Source organism: Tripterygium wilfordii, chromosome 23 (genome assembly GCF_013401445.1).
Source record: "Tripterygium wilfordii isolate XIE 37 chromosome 23, ASM1340144v1, whole genome shotgun sequence".
NCBI classification, from domain to species: domain Eukaryota; kingdom Viridiplantae; phylum Streptophyta; class Magnoliopsida; order Celastrales; family Celastraceae; genus Tripterygium; species Tripterygium wilfordii.
Window position 1 is genome coordinate 691,751 of NC_052254.1, and position 15,938 is coordinate 707,688.

Genomic DNA, 15,938 nt, shown 5'->3' on the forward strand with positions numbered 1-15,938 from the left:
TGGGTCTAAACTCAAACCGTCAAGTCAACGCACACATAAATTTTCACTTGACAACATTGTAAGGTTTGACTAAAATAGTCGTTAAAAGTTGTATTATATATGAATGCAATATGATTATTTTCATTTGGATATACAAAATCGATAACAGTAGAGACTTGAAAAAACCCATCCAATTCTATGACCCCTTGTCTTCATGATCATCGTAGTTGAAAGGTAATGGTACAGACTTGAAAGCCCTATACTTCCCCACATTAGTCAAGTGCTCATTCTCCAACCTGATCAGCCAAAAACACGCTTCTCTTATTACTGAAACAGTGACAACAATATACTCATTGCATACGCAATCGTGTGCGTCCATCTAAGTATTTGGCATAGTTGAGACAAAAAACAATGGGATCCGTAAGAATGTAACACACACAGAGAGGCTAGAGCTGTACCTAAAAAAGTTCCAAAGGCCGCGACGAATGATCTCCAAGCTTGCAACAATGGCAATCAAGGCTGTTCTATGTAGAAAAGGTGCTTCTGTGAAGCCTAACACTGTCTGCATCCAGGCAAGTCTCAGTATAACATTCAACACCTACAATCACAGAAAAACAACAACCATTACTCAGTATGATAAACCATAACCGACTCGAAAGGAAAAGACAGGTAATGAAGAGAAAATCTTGTCACCATAGCTACAAAGTAAACACTTTTGTTCGGTACAAGGAGCTTGTCTCTCAGCCATGGATTCCTCGAGTTTCTTTGCAGAAGACCCCAGTCTATGACAATGTCCCAATATGTGTTGAAAACTGTTGCAACCCCAGAAGTGACTAGAGCTGTGGTTTTCCAACTCATTCCTTTATTCAATTCATAACTTGTTCTTGCAGCAACTGCTATGATTGTTGACATGTATTTCAGTCCATTTAGTGCTTGACATCCATCTTTCTCTTCGAGTAAACGTCGAAAACACTGAAACAAATCAGAATCTTGTGAGAAGAACTGCTGCATAGTAGCATAAACAGGATATTACCACATTAAACAGACGGCAATACCTGGACGAAACGAAGCCAGTACGGAATAATTGCTACGACAAGATTGAAAGCATCATAAATGTCGCTTCCTTGACATGTGTTTGATCTCCTCATGAAATCCCCCCAACCATAGTAGCAAATATAGAATTCCAGATTTCTCAAAGCTTGTACCTGTGCAAAAGCTTGATGATCAGTACCGATAACTTGAAAATCGAATGTATATGTGAGGTGTACTACAATGATATTGTGACAGCACTGATATAAATACCTGGCTAGTAAGCTGATCTGCTAGGAAAAAATCCGGGAGAGTGACCTGCAGCGGTGAGAAAACGTCGATGAACGTCTTTGTTACTAAGCTAAATCAATAGATTGTTATCTATGAGTATAATAAAGGTTCTTATCTTGATCACCCTGTAAAAAGGAGCACAAATACAATGAAATGCACACCGGAGAAGGAAGAATCGGCTTGAACGATATATGATGTTGAAGGGACAGAATGTTATCAGAAGAACAAGCTGAATAGAAATCAAAAGTTCAATCTCATCGGACATATAATTGAGGAATTTGTGCATTCACTTCAACAGAATAGCTAGAAACTTACAGTGAGGAGTCCAAGAGGGACTAACTCAGTTACTGTCTTGAAACTTTGTGTTCTTGGATCCATCTCCATGTCCAAGTTTGACAGAACACCACCCAATGTAAGTACTGCTAGGCCTGAACTTAGCAGCAGGACTTCTCGATAACCCAACTCCGTCCCTTGCTTGAATCCAAAAATGAAGGAATAATTTACCCTAAAACGCTTCCAAAAGTACACATTTCCGGCATACATCACCATATGCAGGGCAATGAAGCCGAACAAGCTGCAACGACAGTTTCATTCTTAGAAAACCTCTCTTTAGTTTTACTGAACTCACAATTAGCAGTATATGTAAATTTACCTGTAAAGAGGGAATATATTGTCCATGTACTTGGTTCGTCCTGCGCTCTTGAGGACATCTCTGGCATGTATAAGAACAAAAATGGCCACCATGAGCGCTATTGCACAGCCAGAAAAGAATCCTGCTTGTATTAAAAGGCCGATTAGTATTCATTTCGAATGTTTTCACCAAAATTTAGATGTAGAAGATGGAGAGTTGCTACTGAGAAGTTCTGCAAGCACAAGACTTACCCAAGAAATAAGTAGTTCTATGCCTTTCCCTTTTGGCTTTTGGTCGTAAAATGTCCATTCCTTTTCTATGATTTCCATTCGCGAAATGCTTAACAAATGTAGCCTCTACCCTTTCAATGAGCTTAGTAATCTGCAGAGAGGTAATCGAAGGCCAGTTATGGAGTTATTTACATTCTTCTCACATGAACAGAATCTATTAACCATTCCTAACCTCATCGGAGCTGCCAAGATATGAATTGTCAACCATCTGTAAGTACGCTTTCGAAGCATTCCTTGAAGTGATCTGCAGCAATACAAAATTAGCAAATTTACTCGAATGTTCGATCAACTCAAGAACCCGGAATGAAGATTCTGTACCTTGTCATACTTCTTCATGATCTTGGAGAAGGCCAATTGATTCAAGAAGCTGTTAGATTACATGTAATACTGTCAGTATATTCAAAACTAGCAGCACAGATGACAGAAATGTTGTTTGGCATGAACCATCTTACTTACCAGTAGCTTTTCAAAGACCGAAGCTTCTGATAGAATTCGACAAGAGCTCGCACCATTAGTGACTCCACCTTCTTCAACTCGTTCGCGCTGAACGACATGCCTGATTCTGAGCTATTAAGGATGGTTTTCACAGTCGATACAGGCGTTTCCGGGGTTATATTGATCTTCACATGATCAAGTACTTGCAGTGAAGCTGGTCTAAACCCCTGAATATGAATATGATCACTCTTGCCTATTCTCTCTTCTTCTTCTGAAAAACCTTCACTACTCATCTCAACTTCCTGAATTGTATCCATATGTGATTGTCCTTCAGATTGTAAAATTGGGTATAAAAACAAGTCAAGAACTAATCAGAAGATCGAGGCAGAGCTCGCGCTCTGATACCATGTTAATTAATAACCAGAAACACTGAATATATTAGTCATTGAAACACAATCCAAGTATCTAACAGATCACTTACCTGTTCTTTGAGCATTGATGGGATGAACAGAACCCGGAACGCCATTGCTTGCAAGATTCATCATCTTAGAGCCTCGAAAGACAGGATTTTCGACCTTAATCCGAAGAGCAATCAAAGCATTCATTTGTTTACTCAACTCATCAGCCTCTCCCATCACTTCCTCCACTTTCTTCTTATAAAAACCAACTACCTTATTGAACTCATCATCAAGCCTTCTAAAGAACACAAGCTCATTCTCTCCTCCATCATCTGATGACATTAAGAACATTGTCTGGCAATGGCTTGAATCACTCCCTTCACTTACTAGAATCACTTCATCTTCATTTTTCCTGGGAGAACCTCCATTGATTCTGCTTGTTAGACCACTAAATGCTCTGTAGAGTGAAACCCTTCTCTTCAATCCTCCCTTTGATGTTGTTGCTGATGTGGGTGATGGTGAATGTCTCTGCCTGAAATGTAATATTTCTTTCAATATTGTTTTGAGATAGTTGTAGTCCATGTATGCTTCTTGCCATTCCTGCACCATCTGTGCTGCAAATTCCTTCCCAAACTTCATCTTTATTGAGAAAGAAGAAAACTTTTTTTGTCAAGAGAAATCAATCAATACATATGGTTTGGGTGGTTGGTTTCATTTATGGAAAGGAAAGTTGAAATATTTTTCCCCTTTTTTTTTTTTTAAATTTTGTTCATATCATGAGGTCCACTTCATCTCTTACTAATTACAATAAAGAAAGAGAGATTTGGTAATATTTTATTTGATATTGATCTTCATTCATGAGAAGATTTTTGCCTTTTTTTTTTTGGTATGAGGTTGGTCACAGCTAATGCTATGAGCCAACCATCAATCACGGCTGGGAAAAAAATGAAAAGAAGCGCGTCTAGGTTTGGTTATGATGACTGTGAACCGCGTTAGTCTTGGTTATCATGACTATGATTGATGATTATTAGGCCGTCCTTTCCAAGTCAAGTGTGTAGGACATGACGCATCACAAACCGTACACAAAATATTTGTAAGGTTATGGATCATGTGTTTGTCGGATTTACAACCGGCACGTGAGCATGGGTGACAAAATTATGTCTGATTTAGGTGACCTAATTTATCTGATCTGCATTAAATCAAGTTTGAATATAAGTCATATGTTTAAAATATGGGTCTAAACAAAAAAAATGTATCCGGTTAAAAACAGGATCTGGATCCAAACACACTAGTTTACTTGTCCAGATCCTAAGTCGTATTAGTTTGTCGTCCGATTTGCTTATTCGGATCTGAATCAATATATTAGGGTCTAGATATGTAAATATTTCATATACACGTAATATTATTCGACCTTGAATCCATTTTTTGCAACCCCTACACGCGAGGTCAAAACACGTTTGGGTTTCAATAATTATAGAAATTGCATGTGGAGATAATTAATGGACAACCAGCATTTTTTGTTTTTTGTTGCCACGAGTGAACAACTTGTACTTCCAATTCAAAGGGTTTTTCTAAATAAAATTTTGGAAGTGATGTGAGGGGAAAAAAAAAAGAAAAGAGGGTAGAAACATTAACTTTGATCTTATGCTTACAATATTGGTTTTGATTCTTTTGAACATGTCAACTCCAATATTAATTAAAGAAGAGTAACGCATGTCGCATGATATGTTTTTATATTAATTTCATATGATATTCTCTTTTGTTTGCCTATCAGGTATACCGATCAATTATCCATGGAGTGTGATCACCTCCAAAACCAATTTGGTTTTGCCGACGTATCAGGATGGTCATTAGAGAGAGATTGTTCTGTTGTTCTTTGATAACATACACAAGAGAAGAGCTAGCTATAGGATCCCCAAGTTGATTCTCAGGAGACTCCAATACATAAATTTGTACACTTACTTTTAAGTATTTCAGTTCTAATAGGGAAAGATTTCTTCCTCCATCATTCTTATTAAAGTTTTTCAAGTGTAGGTCTCGTTCTTTCTTTCCTAGTAGGAGTCTGATATCTTCGTGTGATGATTCTTTCCTTAGAGGTTCAGGTTTCCTTAGGTGTTAGTCACCTGAGGATGTTCGAAAGAATGCTTCTCGAGGCGTCGTCTATACTGCTCAACAGAAGTGATAAGAATCCAAATAAATGAGATATCAATAATTCCAATAATCAATCATGCCCTTTGATCGATGTATATTAGATTTTACGGACCCCTACACTTACATCAATTCATGATCTAGATTGATTACTGAGATCCTTTAACATTTTTGATTGCTCAGCACCTCTACAACACCTTATTTGACATATTGATGACACTTGCCGATACATTATTGGAGGGTCTTTTTTAGTGTTATCAGTGTGACCGAGTTGGCGAGAGAAAAATCCTTTCAAATAATAAATAAGAGATTTTTCAGAATAGCAACAAATATGTGGGCTCTAAGTCCAAAATTCATCATGGGCCGGGCTAGCATGAACAGGTAATGCGGCCCACCAACTGCAATCATCATTCAGAAAATTTTTGATATGATCATGCATAACTAAGGTAACATTGCAGAGAATAAGGTACTAATCTCCCATTTTCCATAAAATAAGAGAATAATACTTCAATATTTCTAGTACCAATCAACAAGATAAAGACCACATTGCAACAAATCATCCTCATCAACAATACCAAGCTGCAAAAGGCATAAAGACACACCAAGCCAGATAACTGGGATATATCATTAAAGAGGACGACAATACCACAGAAACATACAAGACACCCCAACCCAAATATATTGGGAGTTTATTTAAAGAGTACAAGACCACAGAGCATATACTTTAGCGGAACGCATGGATGATAACTTCAAGGTTCAGAATAATTGAAAGACAATACCAGCAAAGGAATGCATGCATCAAAACATTTATTTAGTATATAGCATGGATTCCACTCCCATACACTGCGTGTATTTCACTCGTCGTCATAGTTCTTGTGGTGGTGGTGTTTATAGTGATGTTTCTTCTCCTCATCACCATCCTCATCAGAGTTATCATCCTCCTGTCAATGTCACACACATTCAACAAGTTAATATCATCCAAGATAGGCAAAGTGCAGCATTCAAAGTTCTTTCTATGAAACTGCCCAAGGCTTTAAAAATTGATACTTTCTAGACATTGAGTAGCTAACTAGACAAACAGAATCATGCATTATACAACTCCCTTATAACATCAGGCACTTGAATCTCGCATAGAACATGCAACACTCCCAGGACCTTATGATTACAGAAGCTAAAATGAATTACTAGCACATGTATCTGAAATATCTACCAAAAATGTATAACTAATATATCTGAAAATTTCTTTTGTAAACATTAACCAACTACCAAAAGTGTTGACAGTTTTTTCCCCAGTTGATCCGATAAACACAGATTTACAGCATCTGGTTTGGAAAATCCGTAAAGCCAAAAAAGAAGACAAAAATCTCAAGCTTGATATGTAAACGAGCAGAAGAATCAGAATAGAAGGTTCACTGCGAAATTCAAGCATGTAAGAGAGAAGGGAAACCATGGAAAACAATCCCAGATAGAGAATGCAATTTGCAAGACAAGTATCATCTAACCTCCTTGAACTTCATATCAAACCACATAAGCGAGCAAGGTTTTATGACTCCAGAAATAATTGATTAATGATTCAATTGTTCACAGCAAATAAATTCAAGATATCAGCAAAGGTTACTACTTGTTTCATCGTGCTCTCATACAAGTCCACATAAATCACAAAGTCTCCAGGAACTTCAGGTTATAATCAGTACATTTAAGACAGGCTCATGTTACAGAAGATAAACCATAGAACACGATATCTAATTATGGTAGGTATCACAAACTATGAATACCCGCAGAAATGAAGCTTCAATCATTTGAAAGATAAAAATTAGATAGTTGAAGTACTCACATGTTTCTTGCGACCGTGGCTCTCTTCACCATAGCCATACTTTGGACGATCATCATCCTCTTCTTCATCACGCCCACCATAGGAGGGTTTCTTGTAGTCCTCCTCCTCAGATCGTCCGTAACTCGGCCTTCCATAGCCTCCTTCCTCGCCTCCATAGGTCTGCCTTCGAGGGGGTTCATCTCCACCATAGCTTGGGTTCTCATAGTCAGTCCTTCCATAGCTAGGCTTCTCGTATTCAGTCCTCTCTCCTCCATAGCCATACCCACTTTGCTGCTCCTCTCCATATCCCTGTTTACGGCCATACTCGGATTCAGTCCTCCCGCCATAGCCAGTTTCATATTCGGGCTCAGTCCTTCCTCCGTAACCCGATCCGTGTTCGGGTTCCTTCCTCCCGCCATAGCCAGTTTCATATTCGGGTTCAGTCCTTCCTCCGTAACCCGATCCGTGCTCGGATTCCTTCCTCCCGCCATAGCCAGTTTCATATTCGGGCTCAGTCCTTCCTCCGTAACCCGATCCGTGCTCGGATTCCTTCCTCCCGCCATAGCCTGATCCGTACTCGGATTCAGTCCTCCCGCCATACCCAGACCCGTAATCTTGCTCAGGTTTCCGGCCATAACCGGATCCATATCCTGATTCAGGGGCCCCATATTCGGTCTTACGACCATACCCAGGTGCATACTCTGATTCGGGCTCTTCCGACTCCGGCCTCCGGCCATACCCAGATCCATACTCTGATCCGGGCTCCTCCGGCCTACGGCCATATCCAGATCCATACTCTGATCCGGGATCCTCCGACTCCGGCCTCCGGCCATATCCAGATCCGTCACCTGACCCAGATCCATATCCAGGCCTATTCACACCTGGCTCAAACCCATAAGCAGGCTCTGGCCTAGGCTCTCCGTATCCTTCTGCACCAGCAGGAACAAAACCGGGAGCAGGTCGGGGCTTAGGGCGAGCATAGCTACTGTACTCAGTCTGGAGAGCCTCATCAGCATAGGCAGAGGGCTCGGCAGAGGACGAGTACTGGGGACGATCATAATCAAATTCCTCGGAAGAGGAATTGGAGTAGCAGGTCTCCTCAGATGGCGGAATCGGGCGACCGTAGGTGAGGACAATGTCGTAGCCGCCACCGTAGGGGGTGGGATCGTAGTCGTCGAACTCGTTGACGTCATCCTCGCTTCTTGAGTAGTACGGCATCGCTTTTCTCTGTTGAATAAGCTCCTCCTTTTCTCTGGTTTTGTAAGTAAAATGATATGGACGACGATGCTTTATAAGCCAAAAGAAAAACCTCAACCAGGCAACACGGTGTAGTTTTCAGTACATTGTTAATCGCATCTCAATCGTTGGATCACTTCAACGACCATGATGCACTAAACTGTTGAATCTACCCTTCCAAGTTGCAGGTCACACGATCCAATTGCCGACAATCTGATGGCTAGACAGTATGTCAGAGTTATCAAACTAGACATGTTATGTAGGTATAGAAAAATGTAACGATTTAACCCCTTGCCGACAATCGTTATATCTTCGGACTTAGCGTCTCCAGACCGGGAGTTTTCGAGATATTTCATTGTGAATTATTGGTCTACCATGTTTGAGATTAGGAGTTTTCAAGATATTTTCTTGTGAAATATTGGTTTGGTGAGTTTTAAAATTCACACTCACTCAACTATCCAAAATATATGTTGGACTAAGTAATTCAATCGATACCCAAATAAAAAAATGTAAAGTTTTTCATTTTCTGCAGAAAGGTGTGTGGAAATTTGGATTTGTTCTTGCCATCTTCATCTCAAGAACAATGTGATCACAGACATTATTTATGCTTTGTAAAGAACAGTAAAAGCAATATCAACATCAACGAATTCCAATATATTTCCAGCCCTCAAGTGGTATGTGGTTCTATGTTCATACCAAAGAATCCCACACATTTAGTTTCCGAAAGAATATCCAAGTATTCATCTGTAGTATGTTTATGTCGGCACTTGCAAGCCAAGAACAACTCTAAACACAGGAAAGGCAAATGGACACTTTCTCTTGAGGCAGCCACCACAACAGAAGCCAAACCCTCCTTGACCATTTAGAAAGCTTGAAGTACAAAATCAAAATGATGGCAAGGAACAAGGACTGCAATAATAGTGCCAATAATCCACTTGTTCCTGCTCATCCTCCTCGACATGTTAGTCAATCCTTTTTTACTCTTTCTAATGTTGTCATCCACTCCATGAAGCTGCAATAACAAAGAATTCAGTTTAAATTTACGCATTGTAATGTTTAATGTCAACCTTGCTTGGAAAAGAGTCTATGGCAAGATAGCAAAGAAAGCACGTTCATAAAAGAAACATAAAAGAATGGGAGATATGACGGGAGAGAAAAACTGAGCGAGGCGTACCGTGGTATGAGCATGTAAGAGACATTGTCTCTGTTGATGTAAATCTTGGAAAATTGAAACACCCAGCTCTGTCTCCAGCATAGTTCTTCTACTGTCTTTGACTCTGTCGCTAGAATGATTTAATCTCTCAGTTGACATCATTAATCTTCCTCTCTGATCAGCTGATGCCTGTTTAACGTGCTCCACAAGGAATAGAATTAGGTCAACACAATTAACGAAGAAAGCACAGCACTCACAATCGAACAGCAGTGTCAATGTAGATAAATGGCCAACACATCATATAACTTTGACATCATTTCTCAGAAAAAATTGCTACCAAGCAATAAAAAAAAATTACTACAAAACATTCCATATGAAAGCCTATCTGCATGAAGACATACCGTCAGCGCATCAACCATTCCTGATTCCAACAGTGCATCTCTAGCAGCCAAGCTAGCATTGCTAGACTCGATTCTTTTAACTTCACTTTTCAGATTGTTCAAATCAGATTTATATTCTCTTAATTTAGCAAGAAGTGCTGCTTTCACATTTGGCAGTAAACTCCTTGCCTCAAGGTCCATTTTCCTAATCTGGGAAAATACAAGCAACATCAATAGGTTACCACAGTTTACGGAATGAACACACAGCAATTCCAGCAATAATATATGTACCAAAGTTTCCGCTTCATCCACTCCTGCTTTTATCTCCAAAATCTTTGCTTCTTTTTCTCTACAAAAGCATCAGATTACAATCCAAATCAGTGTTCATTCCTTTTATTTGTGTACATAGACGCATCAGTCATATACCGAGTAACATGTCAACTACGACTCAAGTGACACATAAAAGTGATCTTGTAATCAGCTTTAAGAGGTTTCATTAAAAAAACTAAAATCAGAACAAAAAAAGGTTACTCTGATTCTGTAGATTAAAGTAAGTCGATCAGTTGCTTACAATTTCCTCCCTCTCACAACATATAAATCAAGTCCTTTCAGCCACTATGCTAAGAAAGCATTAAGCCTTTCTCATAGCATCAAAGAGCCCATTGTGCAATTCCATAAAACAGTTTAAGCATTATAAACAGTTTCATTGCGAAACAAATATTCTTCTGTAAAGAATTACCTTTCATGCCATAGTGTATCATATATATTTCCTAGGAATTACCAAATCTAATGCATGTGCTCATTAGACTTTGGTATTCATTGTCAACCAAAAACAACTAACAAGAACTACAAAGAAGAAAAAGTGACCTCAAACTTATTGTCCTGCCGCTCCCACACACACACACACAAAACAGGAGAAAGCAGTTTGTTAGAACTCAATGAATCAAAGTGGCATAGCATTTTCAGAGTTCAATTCATCTTTGGGATTTTCAAAAGTCCAAGCTCCAAAATCAATGAATTGGACCTTCCAAACAACAAAACTCAACGGATCATTCATATTATGACAACATGTTTAAGAGTACACTAATGAACCGAGCCTAGCCGCATATCACAATCTCATCTATATAACAATTCAAAAGAACTGCCTCAATTACGGTGGAGGACTATGTTTCCGAATTGTTACCTCCATCAAGCACACTGGCAGCAATACATTTCCTCGAAAGATTTGCTGAAAGCTCGCAGCATTGGCGCTCATATCCTTCAAATACCTCACTCATCGTCCCAAATTAGCAATTCGGATGAAATCTGTCCGTATCATGTTTTAAGTTAAATAAACGCAAAGGCAAAAAACCTAATTAGATCATGACCTATGATCGAATCAAATAAATCCACAAAACCGCGAGAAAGTAGAATTGACCTGAAGAGATCGGAGGAGCCGGGATTCTCCGGATTATATACGGCGGTCTGACCAGGAGAGTCTCTGAGTCCGGCGAAGTGTCTTCCGGAAGTGGAGGCAATCGCGGTAGCTACTCGAACAGCCGAACAACAAAGTGTCTTCGCTCGGATGCCAACAACTACCGGCAACGACAAATTGTGCGTCTAACAAAAACAATGCGACGAGCGCTGATGATAAAGTCACAGACCGGTTATAGTTGAACGGGGAATCTAGGGCCTCTTTGTTTGACAGTTGTAAAAAAAGGGTAGCGGGGAAAAGAATTGAAAAATAATTTTATTAAAACGCCACCGTTCGACATTTTCCCATAAGCCTAGCCTGGGGATGAATAAAACTTGTATCGGTTGAAAGTTCCTCCATTTTAATGTATCAACTTGAATGCTGAGGCTGGAACTAGTTCTGTAGTTGCAATAGCAAATTCAGTGTTTTCAACTTTTTTGGGTGGAGAACTCTATTTTCTTTAGATAGATTTCATCATTTATATATGCAAATTCAAGATCTCAAGGCAGAGAAGAAGAAAAAAAATATACATACATACATACATACTTACATATATATATATATATATATATATATATGGGTTGTATTGGTGAGTTTAATAGGCAAATAAATCATAGAATCCAGAATGTATCCGTGTCCAAAATCCTATAACCAATGCATGGCAACCAAAAAGGCTAGGAAAGTGCTAGTAATGAGATAGAACATTTGCGATGCTAATGACAATCATATTGATGTTAGAACAATTATTTTGAACACTATATTCATGGAGAAAAAAAGATTTATTGGTCATTAGTATTAAGCTGGAATTGCACAGAGCTGGGAAGAGTATAGAAGAGAAAATCTTGATCCTCTCCTCTCCATCAAAAGAATTTTCCTTCATCTGTCTATACTTCTTCTGTATGCATCTTACCATCTGTATCAATCAATCATCGTCGAGGGTAACTAGTGTCGGTATTTGACCATGATCGACGAAATCAATCTTGTTCAATCTCAGACAGCACAAAACGTGCTCTGGTAGTTCTTCTGGTTTTTGTGCCTGCTTGTAAAATGTAAAGAAATTTAGTTCACATGAAAATATGCTTCAATGCTTCATTTTTCTCGCTCGTTTTTGTTGTGTTTTCAGGTTCCTAAGTACGAATAATATAACGTATTTAACATCGAAAATGACAAAATGGAACTAGCTTAAAATGTCGAACACTGGTTGATGTAGCAGGTTTGATACGTTACCTGGATAGTCAAGCCCAGATCAACGATTCCATTTCTCAAACGATCTCGGAATGATTCAAGTCCCTTCCTTGATATATAGCTGAAGCGATGAATATCCAGATCAATCTCTAAATAGTTATGACCCTGCAGGAGAGATGGAAAACAGAAACTCATATACCTTTCAAGCCAAAATTGCTGTGGGAAGTAACTTGTTAAACTATGTTACCTTGTAGAAATTCGCGGAATGAAAATTTTCAATGGTTCTTAGTTTATCCGGTTCTTATGCCATCCCTGATTTATCCTTGTTAGAATCTAAGTTAAAAAGAATTACAAACATTACCCTATGGAATTCGTGCTGGGGCCGAGAAAGTACTGGCTTTTCATTATAAGCATGTACAAGTTTCTTTTCAGCAGAGCTCAGGCCGAGGTCCTCAGGATTAACTAAACCGGCCAGGATCTTAAGCCTCTCTCTGAAAGGAACTACTGTGTCTTTTGCAAACCCTTTCAGCTTTTCCATCTCATCTTCAACCAATTTCTGTTGCAAGAAAGAGTATTTAAAGTGGAGATCATACATAGGATTACGAACGTAAATAGAAGAATCTGAAACTTCAAAATACCTAACAACAAGGATTAAGAGACAATCAAGAATGAAATTACCATAATGTTGTCCTGATATTGGGAAGAGATATTCTTATCGAGATCTTCCGAAACTTTAAAATAAAGTACGAGACTCATCCCTTCGCCATCACTATCGCCGAGGAACATTGCAGCGGGATAGGTAGGCATCTGCCATAAGGCACACAGCAAGAAACCAATGTGTTAAGAGTCAAAAAACTGCTTGGAAGCCAATATGTTATGTTTAAGTTAATGAATGGAGATTTGACATTCTGGGCCGTTTCCCTTGAATGGAAAACTTATACCTGAATATTTACAATAAGAAGAGGAGGGATCTTCCCATCTGCTTTAACATTCGGAAGTTCGATATGTTGGGCAATGTGATTTATCTTTCTCTGGCAGACGAATAAATCAACACCAATTGGAATGTATGGACTATGATTTGGAGCAGGGGACTTGCACTTATCCCTGCATGATATATCAGTACACATTTACATCTCCACCGGAGCACAGGCACACACAACAGAACTACTACTTGATGCAATTGGCTAGTTGAGATTTAATCAATTCCATACTTGAAATATGTCCCTCCGCGGAGTTTAAATGTTGAAGGTGAAAGTTCATTCCAACATCCTCCCGCTGGCTTCTCTCCTTTGCAACATGGAATAACAAATCCTGCTTTTGGCCGATACAAGAATCTTTTTGAAGCACCTGCACATAAATAAATAAAGTGTTTGTACTCGCCATTATATTGATTGTTTTCGTATGCCTGCCATCAACGAAAATCGAGCAGCACAACAAAACTAGGCACTTCTAGCATGACTTATCATATAAAAATAAAAACGGGCTTCAGTCTCGTGATAAAAGAACATGTAAGGGGAAAAAAACTGTTTTTCTACTTTCAGGATTGAACAATTGGATGAAACCATGGAAGAAAAGATGTGGTGTGTACAAATTAATGGCCATTAATAGATAAGAGGTTCAGTCCTTAGAAGTTGAGTAAATGGAAGACTTACATTCTTCAAGCGTTTCTCCTCCATCGCACGATCGCCTCTTAAAAGAGAGCCTGAAAACTGCGGATTTTGTCTCAAATTTTTTCTTTTGACACAGTGGACCAATGTTTGAAGCATTAAGTGTCTTGTCACTGAAGCTTACAGAAGGAACCAACCGAGACAAGCCAGATTTTAAGGCACTGTCGCCAGAATCTCGTTTATGCTCTTTTAGACCTTTAAAGCTTCCATACGAAAGATCTAAGGTTTTCTTCCTGTTGAGAAACTCATCAGTCTTCCCTAATTGTGAAAGCTCGTATCCCTGGGAGCTAACAGGGGCAACTCCATTTGAGTCCTTGTATTCATCCTTGCTCAAAAAATTTTCAGTTTTATTTCCATCTATTTGTAAATAACTTTCATGGTATTCTTCATATTTACCCTTGCCCTCCACAACTCGTGAAGAAGTTTCATAATGAAGCACTTGGCCACTGGAGATGTTCCCAATTGCACCACCAACTAGCGAAAAACCATCTGCATGTAGGAAGGGAAAGCATCTCTATCATTAAAAATCCAAAGACAAAATTTTGAAAAATATTAGGCCCATGACACGAACAGTTAAGACATCAAAAGAAGACATCTGATGTTTTTTATCAAAATTAAGTCATTGCTATGTCTCAAATAACACCGTTAAAATTCTGGATCGTAGTTGAGAATTGTCCTTACCTCCATGCACACTGCAGAAGTCCTCATCAGTGTCTGATTCCAGGATGCTGACTGAGTCGAACCAAACATCCTCTTTGCGAATAACTGCAATCACGAATTTCTTTGGTCACTGCATTCCTTCTTAAGCCGTGAAGGCTGTATAATCAAGGAATATCAACGCATTCAAAACATCAGAAAACATCAAAAGAGCTTCACATTGATATGCTTTCAAACACAAGTCGCGTGATTTTAGTAGTTGGCTTGTACATTTTTCAATGAACATACCTAAAAAATTCTAATATTGGACAGAGCCAAATGCATACCGTTTGCGTCAAGCTGACTATGGTGCCATTGCAACTGAGTTAGATGGAATGTTGAATTGGAAACCTTAGATCTTTTACGAGTGGTGGTTGCACCCTTCCCATAACCCCTATGAACAAGCTCATTAAGGGTGAAATCTGTGACACGACTTCCTGCATCACTCGCCCTATTTTTTGTTCCATCATGAACAGAAGTGGTCGTCTTCCCATGGGTTCTCTTGAACCTGTGACGGCGCCTTTTGTGCGTTCTAATTCCTTCTGCCGGTTTTGACGCACAACTGCCCATTGGGATTATTTCATTACCTGATCTTCTGCAGAAAACAAAGTTGCAAATGTCATATCCATAGATTCTCCTTCAAAGCAATAGCCAGCAACAAAAATGTGTAAAAGAATATCGAAGAAAATGAAACATTGAGGATTTATTCGGAAACTATTATCTTACGAGCAAACAAAATTCTTCTGTGACATAAGGACTTATGGTTCTAGGGAGAAGGAATGATCATAGCAGCAAAGGAGAGATTCCAGGAAAATAAAAACATAACTTCAATCCTAGAAAAAAGGATCGATATACGAATGAACACACAGGCGTTCATACATAAGTATCCAGAGGAAACGAGGAGATGAAGGAAGGAGCTTACGAGGAAAACTGCAATAACAGAGAACGGAGCATCCTAGGCAATGGATGGCATGATGAGAGCAAATAAAATTAGAGAAAATAAACGAGAAATGTCTTTCATTAACAGAGACATTACAAAATTCATCACAAATCCAGCATGAATTAATGATTCAAATTCATTTTCCATTCCAGGAAAACAATCAAAGCTTCAGAAAATCAGGGATACATAGAAGAAATAAAACCCAGAAAGAACC

General features: G+C 39.0%; 3 protein-coding genes and 1 pseudogene across 5 annotated transcripts; all 4 read right to left on the bottom strand.

Moving 5' to 3' along the window:
* Window positions 1–19: 19 nt before the first annotated feature.
* On the bottom strand, window positions 20–3,807 carry LOC119992543 (phosphate transporter PHO1 homolog 9-like). Its single transcript, XM_038839284.1, has 13 exons — window positions 3,137–3,807; window positions 2,677–2,983; window positions 2,539–2,587; window positions 2,393–2,464; window positions 2,182–2,311; window positions 1,952–2,072; window positions 1,615–1,873; window positions 1,424–1,528; window positions 1,282–1,326; window positions 1,035–1,184; window positions 673–951; window positions 438–577; window positions 20–275 (listed from the first exon to the last, which is right to left on the bottom strand). Exons 1-13 carry the CDS (start codon window positions 3,690–3,692, stop codon window positions 176–178), a joined length of 2,313 nt encoding a protein of 770 aa, XP_038695212.1. The 5' UTR covers window positions 3,693–3,807; the 3' UTR covers window positions 20–175.
* Window positions 3,808–5,747: 1,940 nt separating this feature from the next.
* On the bottom strand, window positions 5,748–8,288 carry LOC119993053 (uncharacterized protein At5g39570-like). Of its 3 annotated transcripts, none has more exons than XM_038839962.1 (3): window positions 7,424–8,288; window positions 7,036–7,351; window positions 5,748–6,142 (listed from the first exon to the last, which is right to left on the bottom strand). In XM_038839962.1, the coding sequence occupies exons 1-3, from the start codon at window positions 8,230–8,232 to the stop codon at window positions 6,056–6,058; spliced, it is 1,212 nt and encodes a 403-aa protein (XP_038695890.1). In that variant the 5' UTR covers window positions 8,233–8,288; the 3' UTR covers window positions 5,748–6,055. The 3 variants fall into 3 exon arrangements, with proteins under 3 accessions (XP_038695890.1, XP_038695891.1, XP_038695888.1); XM_038839963.1 differs by having other exon boundaries at window positions 7,496–8,287; XM_038839960.1 differs by having other exon boundaries at window positions 7,036–8,287.
* Window positions 8,289–8,872: 584 nt separating this feature from the next.
* On the bottom strand, window positions 8,873–11,459 carry LOC119993054 (annotated as a pseudogene).
* A 679-nt stretch (window positions 11,460–12,138) lies between these two features.
* On the bottom strand, window positions 12,139–15,354 carry LOC119993451. The gene is made up of 9 exons (XM_038840604.1): window positions 15,072–15,354; window positions 14,770–14,853; window positions 14,074–14,577; window positions 13,633–13,768; window positions 13,363–13,525; window positions 13,100–13,228; window positions 12,783–12,977; window positions 12,464–12,586; window positions 12,139–12,272 (listed from the first exon to the last, which is right to left on the bottom strand). The coding sequence occupies exons 1-9, from the start codon at window positions 15,352–15,354 to the stop codon at window positions 12,159–12,161; spliced, it is 1,731 nt and encodes a 576-aa protein (XP_038696532.1). The 3' UTR covers window positions 12,139–12,158.
* Window positions 15,355–15,938: the final 584 nt, after the last annotated feature.